This window comes from Orbicella franksi, chromosome 6, assembly GCF_964199315.1.
Source record: "Orbicella franksi chromosome 6, jaOrbFran1.1, whole genome shotgun sequence".
Lineage (NCBI taxonomy): Eukaryota > Metazoa > Cnidaria > Anthozoa > Scleractinia > Merulinidae > Orbicella > Orbicella franksi.
Window position 1 is genome coordinate 2121810 of NC_138150.1, and position 16660 is coordinate 2138469.

Consider the following 16660-nt stretch of genomic DNA (forward strand, 5'->3'; position numbering starts at 1 on the left):
GACTCAAATGAAAGTGACAGGCAGACTTTCCTCAAGCCAGCTTTTTTTCTTGGGCGGTATGCAAAATAATTTTTTTCTCCTTATAACATGCTTTTTTGGCTTACTGAACGTGCATGAATGTTTTTTTTTGGCAGTGGTCGTATGAATGAATTTTTTGGGGTTACAGGTTTGCTTGCAGGATATTTTCTTCAAAATCACTCACCCCTCTTCAAAAGTCAAACGTTCCCCCCTACCCCACCCCATTCCGACCTTTATAGAACCAAGTATTTTGGTTGCCACGCAACGTGACATGACACAACGTCGATTTGGCTTGCCAATGGTCGTGTGAATGAATTTTTGGGGGTTACAAGTTTGCCTGCAGGATATTTTGTTCAAAATTGTTTACCCCTCTTCAAAAGTCAAACGTTCCCCCCTACCCCACCCCCTTCCGACCTTTATAGAACCAAGTATTGTGGTTGCCACGCAACGTGACATGACGCGACGTCGATTTGGCTTGCCACCCGTAACCTCGTTCCCAGGCTCTCTCTCCTCTGCCTCCCTTGGTCGTTGCACCTGTCGATCTGCTTGTCGGCGGACAGGAGCCGACAGTATGTCAGATGAAGATAACTTGTGGATATTTGGTTATGGATCGTTGACCTGGAAGGCTAATTTTCCCTTCGCTAGTAAAGTTCCAGGCTTCATTGAGGGATACGAACGTCGATTTTATCAAGGTAGCAGCGATCACAGAGGTGTCCCAGAGAAGGTACATGTAACTTGATACCGGTGTAGTAAGCTTTTCACTAATCACACTGAAACGATTGTGAAATATTTTAATCATTAATTTTAACAAAACCTTAAACGAGGTATCGGGAGCACGGGAATTTCGTTTATCGCTGCAGGATACAGCGAGCGTTACATTATCATGAGAAAACACAGCGGTCGTGATCAGATGACATAAACCAGGACGTAACATGTCGATAATTTCGATAGTCGATAATAATCGATCGTTGTCGATCGAATTTGATACTAATCAATCGACAAATATCAGATGTCGATAAAAATTGATCACACAATTTCTTGTGATTATCGACTTTGATCGACAAATTAGTTTTTTATTCAACTTTATTGCCATACGGATTTACTTAAAAGCTGTTTACACTTATATAATTTCGTAGCCGATTGAAAAATGTGTCTGCATTTTTGTCGATAAAATCGATAATCAGTTTAAAATCTTGTGATTATCGACTTTTATCGACAAATTAAACTTGTCGATTGACAATTATCAACAAATATCGAGTACTATCAACTTATCGACTACGTTTTCGATGATCGACTCTGATCGACAAGTTACGTCCTCCATAAACAAGTGAGGCTGAAGGCCTTCGACCTATGAGCAGAGAGAACACACTTACGAAACCAGTAACCTACAGGCCGCTTGGGATTCATCATTTTTTTGTAACCAAGCTTTTGAAAAATACTTCTACACGAAACTATTCTTGTGTAATTTAGCAAAACGTTATATGAACTATGTTATTTGCCTGCTGGGAGGTCCGTGCAATGAAAACCAGTGACCGAGGTCTTGAAAATGCCGTCCGAGGCCGCACGCGCGCCAAGGGCAGTTTCGCTATGTAAATAACTCAATATTTTTTTCCCTCCCTCTCTCTCAAATCACTTTTATAGTTGTTGACCTTTTCCACCCACACATCGATCGCGGAACGCGATAAGAACTAAATAAATCAGACTACAGGATTCATGACCGTGCCCTCTTATTTTCTTCAATCAATCTACACATTTTATTTGCCTTCTCTAATCCAGCGGGCCATCAGATCTGTTATAAATCAATTTTAATGGAATCTCAGGGGGGTAAGACCATCGATAAAACCTGGAACATGGAACATCCCAGAACCTCCCGGAACATTCTGGAACATCCCGGAACATCGAATAATTATGATAATTATGAGAAAAATGTTTAAAATTAAATTTTTAAAAATAAAATAAACAAAAATAAACTGGTTCAGCTGGAAATATGAAAATTTATTTTTTTCTCAAGCATTTGTTGGCTTACGGTCAGTCCGTATGGTGAAAAACTGTGACCTCCGGCTTGAAAATGCTGCCCAAGGCCATAGCATTTTCAAGACCTCGGTCACAGTTTTTCACCATACAGACCTCCCAGCCAGCAAATAACATAATAATATTATATATATTTTGGGGGGTAGGAAGCATTGGGTATTCCTTCAACTGACCACAATGAGTGCAGGCTCCTCTTCTTTTCGGCCAATTGCGTCACAGGGCTTTATAGCACAAACCTAGACGATTCAGACGATGAATGCCAGGTAATTCATTGTGTTTCCTTTGTTGATCCCCGATTTCTTCAACATCTGAGGTTTTCATAGGAGTATCATACAGTATAGCTTGTTAAGTCAGTAGACATAATTTTGTCACTACTGTTCTGTCTTCATGTTGCAATTATCATCCCCAGTTTCGCGCTCTCCGCTAGGAACACCTGGCACTATGACCCACCAAGTGCAGACTCAGCCTTTTCGGTCAAAGATTAGAGCAGTGTGTTCAGGCGTGTGACATGTTTGGTCTACTTTGGTGGCATTCAAATGGCTCCATAGAAAACTAAGTTTGATCGAATGACAGATAACAATCTGCACATGAACTTGAACTAGCAATGAATAGATTATAGCCTACAGTAAAAGAGCTTTTAATTAATTAAGAATTAACTTGTACTGGAGAAAACATTTTCCAGGAAAGGCATTTGAACTGTTGGCGACACTTTGAATTCAATTTCAGATCACCAACACTTGTAACAAATACTTCTTGAGACAATAAAGTTTTGACCAGCGACCCTGTAAGACAGCACGTCACCAAATGTTTTTAAATTTTGTGTTTGTATTTGTTTACACTGTCATCACAGCTTGAGCAGTCTGAACTAGTTTACACAAGAAACTCAATGCCCAAGAGTTTCTATTTCTATCTCATGGAGAAACTATTTCTTCATGAGAAATCGTGTATTTAAGCAATAGAGCATTTTTTCTGTGTTTACACAGCCTCATCTAAACACGAGGAGGGTTGGGGAGAATTCAAGACAGTTATGCAAACCCGAAACGTAGTCGAGGGTTTGCATAACTTTCGAGAATTCTCCCAACCACACGAGTGTTTAGATGAGGCTATGCAAATACGGAAAAAGTGCTCTATTGCTCTCATAAAATAATTCTGATCAGAAACACATGCGAATCTAAAACGTGACAACCATGTTTACATACTCTTATCTAAACACACCTATCGACCAATGAGAGCGCACGTAGTGGCTCAGTTATTTTATAAATACATATCTTTGAACTGACATACTGAATTGAATAAAGAAATCACACTCGTGTACCCATATTTTTCGGTCTGATTAGAGAGTTCGAATGCCACAACCTTGACTTTCTATGAACAACGAGATCTGGGAATAAGGGACAGCCACATGATTAAACTGATGGCGAACGACTGGAAGGAATGGATTAGTCTTCTAAGTTGTGAGCCATCACTCGTTGTAGTCATTTTCATTTTTCTCTCTTTTCTTTTCCTTTTTTTGTTTTGCTTTTTTGTTTTTTTGTTTTTTTGTTTGTAACGTTTTTGTTTTGCTCTTTATTTTCCAAACTGATACCAGTTTATTTTTGTTTATTTTAATTTTTGAAAAATTAATTTTGCATATTTTTCTCATAATTTTCAATGTTCCGGGATGTTCTGGAATGTTCCGGGATATTCCAGAATGTTCCATGTTCAGGGTTTTATCGACGGCCAGGGGTAAGGCTACCGCTATTATTTTATCGGAGACCCAAACATAATAGCATAAACTGGATAACTGCATAAGCTTTATTTGATTATTGATTTGCCAGTGGCAAGTAGATAGATTATTTGCTGAAGCCAATAACCTAGTTCGATACTAATTGATTTTTCATTCGATCACCAAGTTTTTTCATATTTTATCAGGGCTGCTACGTTTAGGGAAAAGTCAAGGAAAATGAGATTGTATTCAAGGTCAGGGAAAAGTCAGGGAGTTTTGTATCAGGTCAGGGAATTTCTGCATCCCAGTACAAAGTCAGTGAAAAGTCAGGGAATATCACCAAAAATTATTTTATGAGATATTTTTGTGACAAGAATTATCTGAGCCATTCTTATTTTTGTTGATTCATGGCCAGAATAATCATCCTGCATAGTCAGTGAAAATTGCTTTACAGTCAGTGAAAAGTTACGTCAGGGATTTGTTTTTGTTCCAGTGGGTGGCAACCGGTTGTTTATGCTTATCACTCCCTGACAGTTCATTAGGAAGCGATCTGCCATTTTTCACACAAGAGTGTGATTGCAATATTATTACGTTTTACGCATGAGCAGAATATTATTTGCAGCAAAACACCTTTAGACAGTATTACACATGAGCAGACAATTTATTATCTGTAGGCTCTTATTTTTTTTTTAGTCTTCTGGTCATGTGGTGGGCTCTTGGGCACATAGGCATACAAGCTCGAGGGCGGGGGGCAAGGGGGGCTGCAGCCCCCCCCCCCCCCCCCAGCAACAGAAATTATGTGATTTTTCAGGCAAAACGCTAATGATTTGGGAAATGACGCTTGAGAGAAATATGACAAAATAATGCTGTTTGCATGATTTCCCATACTGACGTAAATAAATTTTCTAGTTATAAGTTACTTTTTAAGAATTTTTTCTTTTAATAAGTTTTGGATTTTCCTCGAATTGAGATTGTCAATGGAGTATGATTGATTGATTATGTAAGCTTTGAATATAACTATTTTTGGAATTATTTTAGCAGTTTCATTAGATGTGGGAACAATGTAAACATATTTGTTTTCATGCAATTTGAGTGCATTTTTCAACCCGATTTCAACACTCTCGCATTCGGGCTTTGTGTAATTTTTTTTGGGCAAGAAAGCCATCCCCTGCCAAGTCCAAAGGTGCCCGTACACCTATGCTTGGCCAATGAAAAGGGAGAAAAAAATGCATTGAATGATGATAATATATCTACCAGCTATGATCACTGAGCTCTCATGTCTTGGACCTGAGTCGCGAAAATTACAACCAACATGTCATATCCTACTGAAAGATTTGAGCTTTTACCAATCCTATTGTCAAAATTGGGAACTCACACACTTTCAAAATAATATGTAAATGTTCACTAAATTAACAAGAATTTTTTAAAAATTATTCAAGATATTAAATTAAGAAAGCATTGATTTCTGTTCTCAGTTTTGTGTTCTGGGTAATGACAAATTTTTATCAAATTGACGTTATGGACATATTTATTATCTTTGCTCACTTTTTATTGGTTAATCTGGGGTTTATGCTCGCAAGGTAACTCAGGTTTGAGATTTTATTGACAAGTATAAGCAAGTATCATCAAGAGATGCCTAATGACATGGTTGCTTAATATTATTAATGTCAAAGCATTTGATAGGGAACTGTAGTAACCATTTTGATATATCCATAGTTAGTAGAGGGGACCTCTACTAACTATGATATATCCAACAGCATAAAATCAAGGTTGAAATTTTGTTTTGCGTGATGTTATGCAAATTTGCAAATTTCTATCTTGATAAATTAATGAGACTTATAATATTTTGATACATTGAAACAATCTAGCCTGAAGAATGATCCCTCTCCCCTTCCCCTTCCCCTTCCCCTTCCCCTCAAAAAGACATAGTCTTAAAGTTTCATGCTTTCAATAACATAGCACATCAAATTTTTACTGGTTAGTTGATTAAATTAAAGCTCATTTATTTCTCTTCATTTCATTTTCAGCCTGGAAGGGTAGTTACTCTTCTTGAAAATCCTGAGGTGAGCTTAGAGTGTATTTATCTGTCAGTTCTTATCTCTGAATCTTCCAATTCACATTCATTCATATCTGGCTGTATATTACTTCCTGGGGTCAATTAAGTATCTTTCAGGTTGCACTCAAAGAAATAATATTCTCAAACTCATTAATAATTTATGAAGTTAAAACAAAGAAAATCACAACTGTGAAGGAGGTTTGGATACCCAGTCTTAATTAGCATATACTAATGATTTGGACAATTTTACTTCTCCGTTTTCTCCTTGTTTTTGTTTCAATTGAGAAGATATATCAAACAATCGAGACAGTGTTTCATCAGCTAAGCAAACACCTTGATCGATTCCGTCAAAAATACTCTGCGTTGCACATCGTATTTTCAACTCTCTTCTTGGTGTTTCGATATCCCGATGAAACACTGTCTCTCTTGTTTGGTATATTACATGAAAAAAACACCCTTATTTCCATTTTTAGGCTTGTTATCCACAGGTCTCTCTAGTCTGGTCTACCAGCAGCAAGGGCTCCTTTAATTTCCTGAACAAGAGCTGGTAGTCAAGCCTATTCCATTTTAATAAAGCTCGAGCTACACCCAAATTGGTCTCCTTTGGCGTTTAATTCAAATAATTTTTCTGACAAGCATCCCCGACCTTTTCATATGGGAGCCAGCCGCAGGATTAATGCTATCACCTGTAATCTTGACACTGCTCTGATTTTGTAAGGAGAAACAGCATGTGTATGTCGATCAGTCCTGGGATAAAAATTTATATCTGAATGTGCTACACAGCAATGATGTGGATTTTACAACCAATGAAGCACTTTAAATTGCCATGGCTGATGCTAAATGAAGCCTGATTTAGTTAAACTTTGTAAAGGCCGGTTTTGCCCCAGATATTCTGATATGCTTCCCACAGAAGGTTGTTTGGTTTAAACCTGAACCCCCACCCCACCCCTCCAGAAATTCCAGGTCAGCTTTATAATTTCCTTCAAAATGTTTGGCTTTCGAGACACCTGTTCCCCTCAGAATCTACTATGAACTTACATAAGAATATCTGGAACTGCACAATGCTCTCTTCAATTATTGTTCTGGAAATCTCTAATTAATCAACTTTTATTGCACACTATTAATTTTACAGAATTAATTCACATCAGTATTATGAAATAAATATGAAAAGAGAAATGCATGTTGCATCTGGCTATGGAAAGAATAAACTAAACTTAAGTTTAACTAATATTAGTTTCAGCTTAACTAACTACAGTTTTGGTTTTGTATCAAGTATGGTAGGCAAGCAGTGCAACCAAAATGTTCACTCACCTTTGACACTGTATGTGTTCTTGTACATTGCAGGAAAAAGTATGGGGAACTGCCTATGAAATTGCAGCAAAAGACATACCAAAAGTGATTGACTACCTTGACTTTCGAGAGAAAAATGGTTACAAAGCTACATGGGTGACATTTCATCCAAAGGATTTGCACAGATGTCCTTTCCAAGCAAAGATATACATTGCAACACCTTGCAATGAATTTTATCTTGGACCTGCCCCCTTATCTGAGATTGCTGAACAAATTTTACAGTCCAAAGGTTCCAGTGGCACAAACACTGAGTACCTCATGAATCTTGCTCAAGCAGTGCGAAGCATTCATCCAGAGATAACCGATGATCATTTATTTCAATTAGAGGCTTTAGTGAAGAATGGTCTATCAACTTCTTCCTCTAAATGCAAACCTTCTTAATGAATAGTTGCTGTAATTCCTCTTTGAAAACCTGCCCCTTTTAAAACGGCTTTCTGCTGATTTTACTACCTCTGTTCTTCTTTCACTATATAAGTGCCCTCCCTCACTTCAGTTCTTGATAAGAGGCACCTCCCTAATAAGCCTCCAGTTAGAAATTTTTTATCTGTAATGAACAAGCATTTAAGTGTGTTTAGAAGTCAATAATTCACTGAAACTACAGTCATAAAAAGAGGAGCAAAAATCTTTCAAGGCGCATATATTTTCATATTAATCAGGATGATATCACTGGGTATTTATAACTTGGTTACTTACAGAACACAACAAGCTCGCTGCCTCAGATAAAACAAGGTAAATTTAACACACCCCTGAAGAACAGAGAATGACAAGCATAGTAATTACTGGTCAGTTAATTATTATTATTATTATGATAATTATTATCATAATTAATTATGACTGGCTTAATTAATAATAATAATAATAATAAATAAATATTTATATAGCGCCTATCCATGCCTGCTCTAGGTGCTGTACAGTTCACCAAAATGATCTGTACTAATCTTAATAATTAAAAATGTGCATTTAAGAAAGTAATAGAAAGTAAAAATCGCTAAGAATAATAAGTTTTCTTAAAAAGATGAGTTTTGAGTTTAGATTTAAAAGAACTTAGATTGTCACATGAGCGGATGATATGTTTGTTATGCTCTTCTTGTTAGGGCCGTAGCCAGTATTAATTGCATAAGGCAAACTAAGGTACCATACTTCCCTCTGTCATTTTCTTGTTTCAGTAATTTCTTTCATGAAGGAGGAAAGTGAAAAAAAAAAAAAACCTAGGAAGAGAATAACATACCAGACAAAAAAATATATCCCACAATAAAGATTTAAATAACCCCGGTGTTCTAATAAATGTTTCATCATATTAATTCATTTAATAAATTATTTGTATATTAACCCTAGCTAAAATAATGATCCAGACTGGTTGAAATGCAGTTCCTTATTGTTTCGCATATGTCTTACAAAATAACCAGATAACTCCGTGTCTGATAAGCAGGAGGAAGATATTTTGCATTCACACTGATCCCGTTTGAGTTGGGTGTACTGTGGTTTTCGTGGTGAAAACTGTCTCTCAGGTTAATAACGCATAATCGCGGTAATTATAAGGGTTAACCAAGGTGACATTTATGTCAAACACATTTTAACCGATCAGTCATTATGTTTAAATTCAAAACCGTAAACCCTCTAGATTCGTCTGATTATTCAGATTATTTGGGGAAAACAGGCGCTGAAGTTATCAAAAGTTTGGAACAAGGCTTTAATTCCCTGTCCCTGCAGAAATAAACGTTTGTCGATCTTCTATTGGGAGGGAAGGGGAAATGATAATCGAGCAAAGTTTAATTCCCCTTGGGCAAATAGTTTACAGTCTGGCAATCAGCTGATATAGGAATCTAATGTCATAGGTTCATGTCAAGAGAGGCGCCTTCTGATTGGTGGATTTTCACCAAATGGTCTGGTACCACAAGTCACGAGACTTTGTCACGGGACTGCTGTCACGGGTTCGTCTCAATAAAAAAAAATTTGTTATCGGCAGGACATATAGGTTGTTGCAGTGCAATTTCTGTGTTTTTTTGGCTCGAAATAACAACAGTTACTTTAGGAAAGAAGGTTACTGTTGTCTTAAATGCTTATTGCAATGAGTAAGTTTAGATGTAAGTGTTTAAATCTCACTGTACATGTGAAGGAGAAGGCGACTCGCGAAGCGGATGGAAAAGCGTTTGTGGCAGAGACTTGCACGGCAGCTTTCTTTGATCAGGGACTTTATGAAGTTGAACTGGCAATTGGTGGGATAACAAAGGTAAGTATTCCCTTGATAGTTTGTAACCAGAAAGCATTTTGGAGCTATCTCAAAAAATTATTGTTGACAAAACCGCGAAGGTTTGGCGCGCTTTTGGCTTTTCACAGCTTCAGTACGTCTCTCTAGATGTGAAAAATATCAAGATTTTCGATCTGTTATTTTGCTTTACTAGCAGTGCTAGGCTTTGTTTCCTTGATAATCCTTGCAAGGAAGTCTACCTTGTGACTTGAAAGGATTATTGCATCAGATTTACGGCACAAGTGTCTTGTATCACAAGCAGGAAATTCTACAAGACAATTGCTGACAATGTACGTGAACGTACGTCAATAAAGCTTCGAAAAACCTCTGTGGATTTCCTTTTCGGTGTTATCGCCTTGTTCTTGTTCAAATAGCTCATTATAAAAATAGCCAGGAGGGGGGATTTTTAAAATGAAGCTCAAAATAGCAGCAGGGTTTCGACTTCTGCAGGAGTTTTAAGCTTATGTTGTTTTTTCTTATAATATTTCGTATCATAGTTTTCAACATCGTACAATATTGAACAATAACTTTTAAAAAGAAATCTTCTTTTTCTGTTTCAATTCAGGAAGTGCCGAGCCTAGTTAGAGAGACCAGAGTAGAAGACTGGGATATTTTTACTTGCATCAACTGTAACATGGACACGCATGCTTTACATGCAGTCAAAAAATATGATCGTGTCCTCATAAACAGAGCACTAGAGGTAAGAAAAGATCTCGCTGTTTCATTAGAGCAAGACTGATGAAAATAATTAATGATACTGGGGTTATTTCAGCTGTTTATTTGCCCAATAATACTTCTGTGGTCTTGTCACAAATCAGCTGGATTTAAGAAACTGTCTAACTGTTGTCTAGGTTGCCAACTGACAGTTGCTTAGCTGACACTTTGAAAGTGCAATGCTAAAGGGGACATTTTTTGTAGTGAAGTATCTGGCATATTTTTCTCTTCTGTTACCTTTCCTTTTGGTATACTCTGTGGAAATCATTTTAATCATCCTCAGCGTTGCATCCTACATACATGTACATAGAGAGTATACATACTTGCTCTATTTTTTTAATTTGACCTTGATAAACTGGTACTGTCTGGTGCCTCATTATTACCCTGTTTCATCCTGGGAGAAGGTGGTATTGGTGTCAGTATTAGTATGCTCAGAAGATAGGGTTTCCATTAAGCATTGTACAGTTGAACCCTGATGTACATGCAACAAAGTTCTTTATAACGAAGTCCCCGACCATTATACAAATTCTTACGGCAATCCAAAGTAAATGCCAGTAAAATGCATTCATGTATTACACGTACTTATCTTCTGAGTCCCATTGCATGTCCTTAGATTGCGGTAATTCACTGTAGAAGCCTATTTTGGTTTTATCTTTCTTTCTGATTTAGTTTGTTATGGGTTAAACTTTAATTCAGTCACTATCGAGAGAAGTAAAAATGTTAAGTTAATGGAAACCTTTTCTCATTGTTTCAGAGTGACCCTGTTGTTCATGGCAAGATATCCAGTTCCTCAGAGTATTCCTCCGTCTTCAAACTTGTTGTCACACCAGTGAAGGAAAGTGATCAACAAATTGTTGATAACTCATGTAAGTTCAGTAAGGTAACAGATATAGTCCCTGTCGGCTAAATAATGATATATGTTTGTACTTGTGGTTTATTTCTTGCCAAAATCACCACAGTCTTGGATTCTTGGAAATTGTTTTTAAAAGAGGTTCTTTTCGAGAAAAGCGCAAATCATTCTATTACATTGTCGAGATTTTTTCAGTCATGCTGTAAAGCAAAGGGTGTGGTGACCTCGGGAACAGACTGCTCTTGCCCCCAGACTCAGTCAATCCTCATTTGACTGAGTCATTAGAGATTCAAGTCAGACCTTTTCCGTAGTGTCTCTAATTGATTAACCTCAGTAATGAGCAAAATGTAATAGACACTCTGCAGATCGTTCTAGAGGTGATAGTAAAAACTTGGTACAGAATATGTAGTTTTGGCTTTTATCTCAGATTTGCTGCTTGCAAAGGAGTAGATGTTTGTAAGGAGAGGAATGTATTTTCTCAGACTTTAAGTCTTAGTATTTAGTGGAAAGTGTTAAGTGCAAAGTTCAGTGGTAAGGGGACACCTGACTCCCATTTCATGTTAGGTTACATTTTTGTTAATTTACCTGTTGAACCCAGTGGTTATAATAATAAGGACTTTGACTCATAAGCATCTCAGGAATTCAGACTCTGGAATCAGGTTATGTTGTAACTTCCAGTTGCAAAATCACTTGCAGGATTGTCCATTTCAAATAGCTTTGGTGCATGTATCATATTGAATAATTAAATTAAAGAAAGACCACTAAAAACTGCAAATATTTTTAGGAAATGCAAAAACGAATTGTTGGTTGGTAAATTTGTATGTTCCCAGTGGTTCTTCTTTTTTTTCACAGGCAAAAAAATTTTACCAGTCTCTTGAACAAAATGAAAGCTCTTAAAGTGTCCATCTTGCCATGTGATAAAAATGTGAATATATTGAATTTTTCTCTTAGTCACAAGATTGAAATACAATGGCTTTTTAAAGCAAATGTAACTTTAATTTATTGAATATAAAAATATCAGGGAAGTTTTCTTTTTCCCCACCTGGGACTATGTTTAGTTTTCAAACATTTACTCGTAAAAGGGACATATCAGTTTAAGTTGATTCTGCTCTATGTCATTATAAATGAGTGAATCTTGTGATCAGTTGCAGGGAATGCCGTTTTGCTTGGCCAGGATATGATTTCTCTGGCCATGGTCAGTGTACAGGAACGTGTCAAAAAATACCTTGAGGCTGAAGAAAACGCCATGAATGAAAGAATACGGTAACAGCAGTATTTCTTGTTTATTGTAACCCAGTCAAAGTCACTTTAAGCTTTTGCAGATTCGAGGGATCATAACATGGCCTATTAATTTTGCAAGCTCAAATGTTAGCCTATTCCATTCCATGGTCTATGAAACAGTTGAAAGCAAGCAGATGCTTCTGAAAGAAAGTTTTGCTTTGAAAAATTTCTCATTTAGTCAAGAATAGGTGATAACTATATTTTGCCAAGCTACATGACTTGTGCCCTAGAAGAAGTGAAAAAGGTGCTTAACCCTTACACCACAGCTTGCACAAAATGAAACTACACATTTACCAGAAGGCTTAAGCAGCCTGATAATCTTTTTCTACACACAGACATGATTGTAAATGAAAAGTACACAGATAACTGCCAACTACAGGTGGACCCCACTAATTGGAGCTTGGCTATTTTAAATTCCTCGTTATTTCTGCTTGTAACTCAGAACCATTTCCCTTGAATTTGCCCTTCAGTCATTTACTATCAGCTATTTTAAACCCCCACTATTTTGAATTATTTTTTGTTTCCCCTGAGAGTTCAAAATAGCCGGATTCAACTGTAAATAATTACTTTTGACACCAAGATCAGCTCAAATTCAAACCTGTTCTGGTCTCCCATGTGTTCAGCCTGTTAAGATGTTTTGTAGTATCAAGCTGGGTGGTAGAAGTGTTAATAGTTGGCAGAGAAAAAGGCTAAAGGTCTATGGATTTGGTAATAGTCAGGATTAGTGATCTTTGGTGTGAAGTAAGCAGCAAAATTCATGAAGTTTATTGTTGTCAGCTAATTTGCAGCTGCTGGCACATTTTGACAGGGCTGGGTTTTGTACAACTTATAATGGAGGTTTAGCCTGTTTAGCTTTATCATGCGCTCCTAAGGCAAATTAAAGCCTAGAGTCACACTGCACTGATATGGATGTTCAAAGAATGCATGAAATTGAGGATTTTGAATTCCTAACATCTGGCAAATTTCTTTGATGTCATGACAGGAAATTCATTGATGAACAGAAGGCAGCATTTGCTTCCCTTCAGTCACAGGTGTTCAAGGATAAACAGGCTGTTTATTGGTATGTGACATGTTCTTGGCATTCATTTCATGTGACTCTTAAAAGTTTTCCTTGTGATTCAAGAAGAAAGTAGCTCTGACGTAATGTCATTCAGATGTGTGTCATGTGATAAACATGTTATGTTTTGAAGATCGTACAAGAAAATTAATTACACTAAAAAAGTCTTTTTTCACAGTATAGTCAAAAGTCCATAACCTAATTATGATTCGTTACTTTTATTGTAATAGTACTATCAAAAGAGAAGAGGAAAAATCATTGGAAGAGTCTCTCAATGAGGCAATAGTAGACAGTTCATTAGATACTCCGGTGCCACCCAAACCTGGTATGAATAATAACTATATCTCATGTTAATTTGATTTCTGTCTGTAAATTGAAACATCTGCCCTGCTCTGTAATGACCTCATTTTTATAACCTACAACTTTTCTCTCTGTCTCTTCAGAAAACACAGTCCATAAACTGAATGATCACCATCCCGTTAACCAAGTTCACATAACTCAAGTGGCTTCACAAAAATATCCCTTGCATCTTGGGGTTAACCCGTCTCGGAAGACAAGGAGGTTGCCACACAAACCACAGCAAAAGGACTGCTCATTAGAATCTGATGCAGATCCTGTCTTTTCATTGGACGATTTCATGGATGACACGGAACCTTTCTTTGAGTCTGAAGAAGATGATTTCAGTAGTAGTGGTGAGTACAGTGATTTGATGTGACTTGATCAAGTTGTATGAATTCATAAACTAAGCAGCACTGAAATAACGTCAGCTGAGCAATCTGTTTTTTTTTTTTTTTTTGTCTTATCCAGATAACAGTTATCAGAGTGAAGAGCCAGCCTACAATCCCAGGGTTAAGAATATAAAAAAATCCATGCAGTACTCCACATCGGTTCCCATTAGCATGCCAACAGGGAAAAGCTCACCTCCAGACGACGATCATGAGGTACTTTGTGTAAATACCTAGTTCATCATTATTCTAGTAGTGTAACCCATATCTTATATACTATCTGCTGTTTCAGGGCTATCGTCAAGTTTTGTGTCACTTGTAGCCTTGATCTTCACACCCGTAGCAAACTTGTTACTTTGTGGGTAATTAGTATCAAGAAAAGGCAATTTTACCCGTAACATCAAGGACCTCTCAAACATACTCAGCCATAACAGGTGTTACAGGTTGCGGCCCTTGATGACAGCTCTGTGTATGGTTTTGATGGAGTTCTTTAAAGCAGTTGTCTGTTCTGTCCTTATCTAGATGATTGCTATTCATAGCGTTTGAATGGCTGCTAAGTTTGCTTTTTTCTTCCTTCTATCACAACATTATGTGAGGGGAATAAGAGTTATTTTATTAAGAATTATAGATTCTTTCTTCATCTACATAGTCACTTGTTTGGCTGGTTAATGGAACCAACCATGATAATTTATATAATTTATATTTTTTTCCTTTTAGTTTGCGATACCTGAACCAAGCAAGATTGGCGAATCCATGAGAGCATTGGCTCGCAGTGTACATGACAACAGAGAGAAACTCTTTGGGGAATTACCAAGACCAAGGCGGAGTGCATTCTCTTACAGATAGTGAAAAGAGTTAAAATAATATTATAGTAAGTTCGACAAATTACTACTAGGTAACTTTGTGAAAAAGCTAGGAATAAAATTTTATTTGTCACAGTCCCTGTAACAGCTCGCTCGTGTATTTCTGTGCAGGGTCATGTTTTTGGCCAGTGCTGAATAAAAATAAAGAAGTAAAGAAAATGTGATTTGGTCAGAGCTAAATAACTAATTTATTTTCTATTGCATTGACATTTACAAATCACTTTAAAACTTGTTTATCTTAGGTTAAGTGTGTAATGTGTGGTTCTTTATTTGTAATGACAATGGTTTTATTATGAGTAGGTGGGCAGTTGTGAAATATTGAGTTTTTCGCTCACATTGAATAGAACAAAGGTAAATAACATATTATTACTCAATGGTGATGTGCATTCTATTGCTGCCACTTGACAAACTTTTTGTTTCAGTAGTCATCTTTCAATGATCACATGGTACAAAATCCACCATGCTTAATGTCTAAAGAATGTGACAGCCTGGAAAACAACACGACTTGAACTGGTCGATGTTTGATTCTTTGTTTTTATATCCCGGTGGGTAGTTTGATTTCTTGTACAATCTGTCGGACCTGTTGTAAAAGGCTTATTTGACCAACTAAGATCTAAAAGGTGAGGGAAAACATAGTTGTCGCTGCAGCATGCACTTGCAGGACTTGTGACATTGTACGGGGTCAACTATATCCACAAACTTTTTAGATTTTTGTGGCTCTGTTTTGGTGTGTGGTGTCGGTTTATAAGGACATGGGAATAATAATCATATTTCCTTCAATTTAGAATCAATAGGGAGCTTTAGCAATGACGAGACCAGCACCAATGATGATCGCTTGTAAAAACTGGATTCATATTTTACCTTTGAATGTTGCAACTGAGTTGATCCATTCAGTATGCCTATCAGTCTAAAAACTTGCTTAGGTTAAATATGCAATGACAATGTTCAATTCCAAAGGAAGAAAAGAAGAAATTAACCATTGCAGTTCAGGTTCTCCAAAATACGTAGAACTTGGTCATTATTATTTATGTTGTTGTTTTGTAGATGATGGGTGAGAAATGTGTCGAGATTGAAAAGGCATGTGCAGAACCATTGTTCTGCTCATTGAACCTTTTGTTTCAGGATGTTCTTGTTGGCATCTTCGTCATGCTTTGCTTAAGCTCCCTTATGTTTTCTTGTAGTGATTTGTTTACATGGGCTTTCCTGTTTTTCTGTTTTGTTGTTTTTTTTTTTCCCTTTCTTTTTTTCCAAACCCACTCAGTTCAGTCATTGTCAGGTGGCAACAGTTTTTAATCATTGTAAAAAAATTAAAACATTCATTCTATAGAAATGGAATGGTAAAATACCTGGAAGAATTTAAAACAGTCATGGAAACAGAGTTTTAAACTTTCAAACTCTACAGAAATATAGTCAGTGTTCTATAACTTTGAAAAGTAACCCATAAAAACATGTTATTTGTTTATTTGGATTCAGAGTTCTAGAAACTCTGCTCCCAAGCAATCAAAGTATGTCGTTATGAGTTGTTTTGGTATTTAGTAATAGATTTGTGTGATATTATATCATCAGATTTTATTTAAAGGTCTCATGGTTTTACCTAATGTTTAAAGGACTTCCCAATTGATGTAACCAAGAAGTTATATTTTAGTTGTTTTTTCTTATAGATGTATAATATAAACTTTTCTGGGTTGGCCTAATGGCATATTAAACAGATTTATCAAAGGCATACACGTGTTTGGGGTGTCATGGTGTGTAGTTGATGTGA

The 16660-nt window shown here is 36.7% G+C and overlaps 2 protein-coding genes across 2 annotated transcripts; both read left to right on the top strand.

Moving 5' to 3' along the window:
• Nucleotides 1-18: 18 nt before the first annotated feature.
• On the top strand, nt 19-7991 carry LOC145489033 (putative glutathione-specific gamma-glutamylcyclotransferase 2). The gene is made up of 3 exons (XM_081467925.1): nt 19-742; nt 5782-5817; nt 7155-7991. Exons 1-3 carry the CDS (start codon nt 329-331, stop codon nt 7539-7541), a joined length of 837 nt encoding a protein of 278 aa, XP_081324051.1. The 5' UTR covers nt 19-328; the 3' UTR covers nt 7542-7991.
• A 756-nt stretch (nt 7992-8747) lies between these two features.
• LOC145490238 (uncharacterized) lies at nt 8748-16621 on the top strand. The gene is made up of 9 exons (XM_081469362.1): nt 8748-9390; nt 9974-10108; nt 10877-10988; nt 12118-12235; nt 13236-13313; nt 13541-13635; nt 13754-14002; nt 14118-14251; nt 14753-16621. Exons 1-9 carry the CDS (start codon nt 9217-9219, stop codon nt 14879-14881), a joined length of 1224 nt encoding a protein of 407 aa, XP_081325488.1. The 5' UTR covers nt 8748-9216; the 3' UTR covers nt 14882-16621.
• The last annotated feature ends 39 nt before the right edge of the window (nt 16622-16660 follow it).

What these genes read in the sequence shown, in the direction of transcription:
- LOC145489033 (XM_081467925.1), top strand. Translation starts at nt 329, where the DNA reads ATGAATTTTTGGGGGTTACAAGTTTGCCTGCAGGATATTTTGTTCAAA. An exon ending in ACAGAGGTGTCCCAGAGAAG is followed by an intron (nt 743 to 5,781) that starts GTACATGTAACT and finishes TTTCATTTTCAG; the next exon opens with CCTGGAAGGGTAGTTACTCT. An exon ending in CTCTTCTTGAAAATCCTGAG is followed by an intron (nt 5,818 to 7,154) that starts GTGAGCTTAGAG and finishes TGTACATTGCAG; the next exon opens with GAAAAAGTATGGGGAACTGC.
- LOC145490238 (XM_081469362.1), top strand. Translation starts at nt 9,217, where the DNA reads ATGCTTATTGCAATGAGTAAGTTTAGATGTAAGTGTTTAAATCTCACT. An exon ending in CAATTGGTGGGATAACAAAG is followed by an intron (nt 9,391 to 9,973) that starts GTAAGTATTCCC and finishes GTTTCAATTCAG; the next exon opens with GAAGTGCCGAGCCTAGTTAG. An exon ending in TCCGGTGCCACCCAAACCTG is followed by an intron (nt 13,636 to 13,753) that starts GTATGAATAATA and finishes CTGTCTCTTCAG; the next exon opens with AAAACACAGTCCATAAACTG.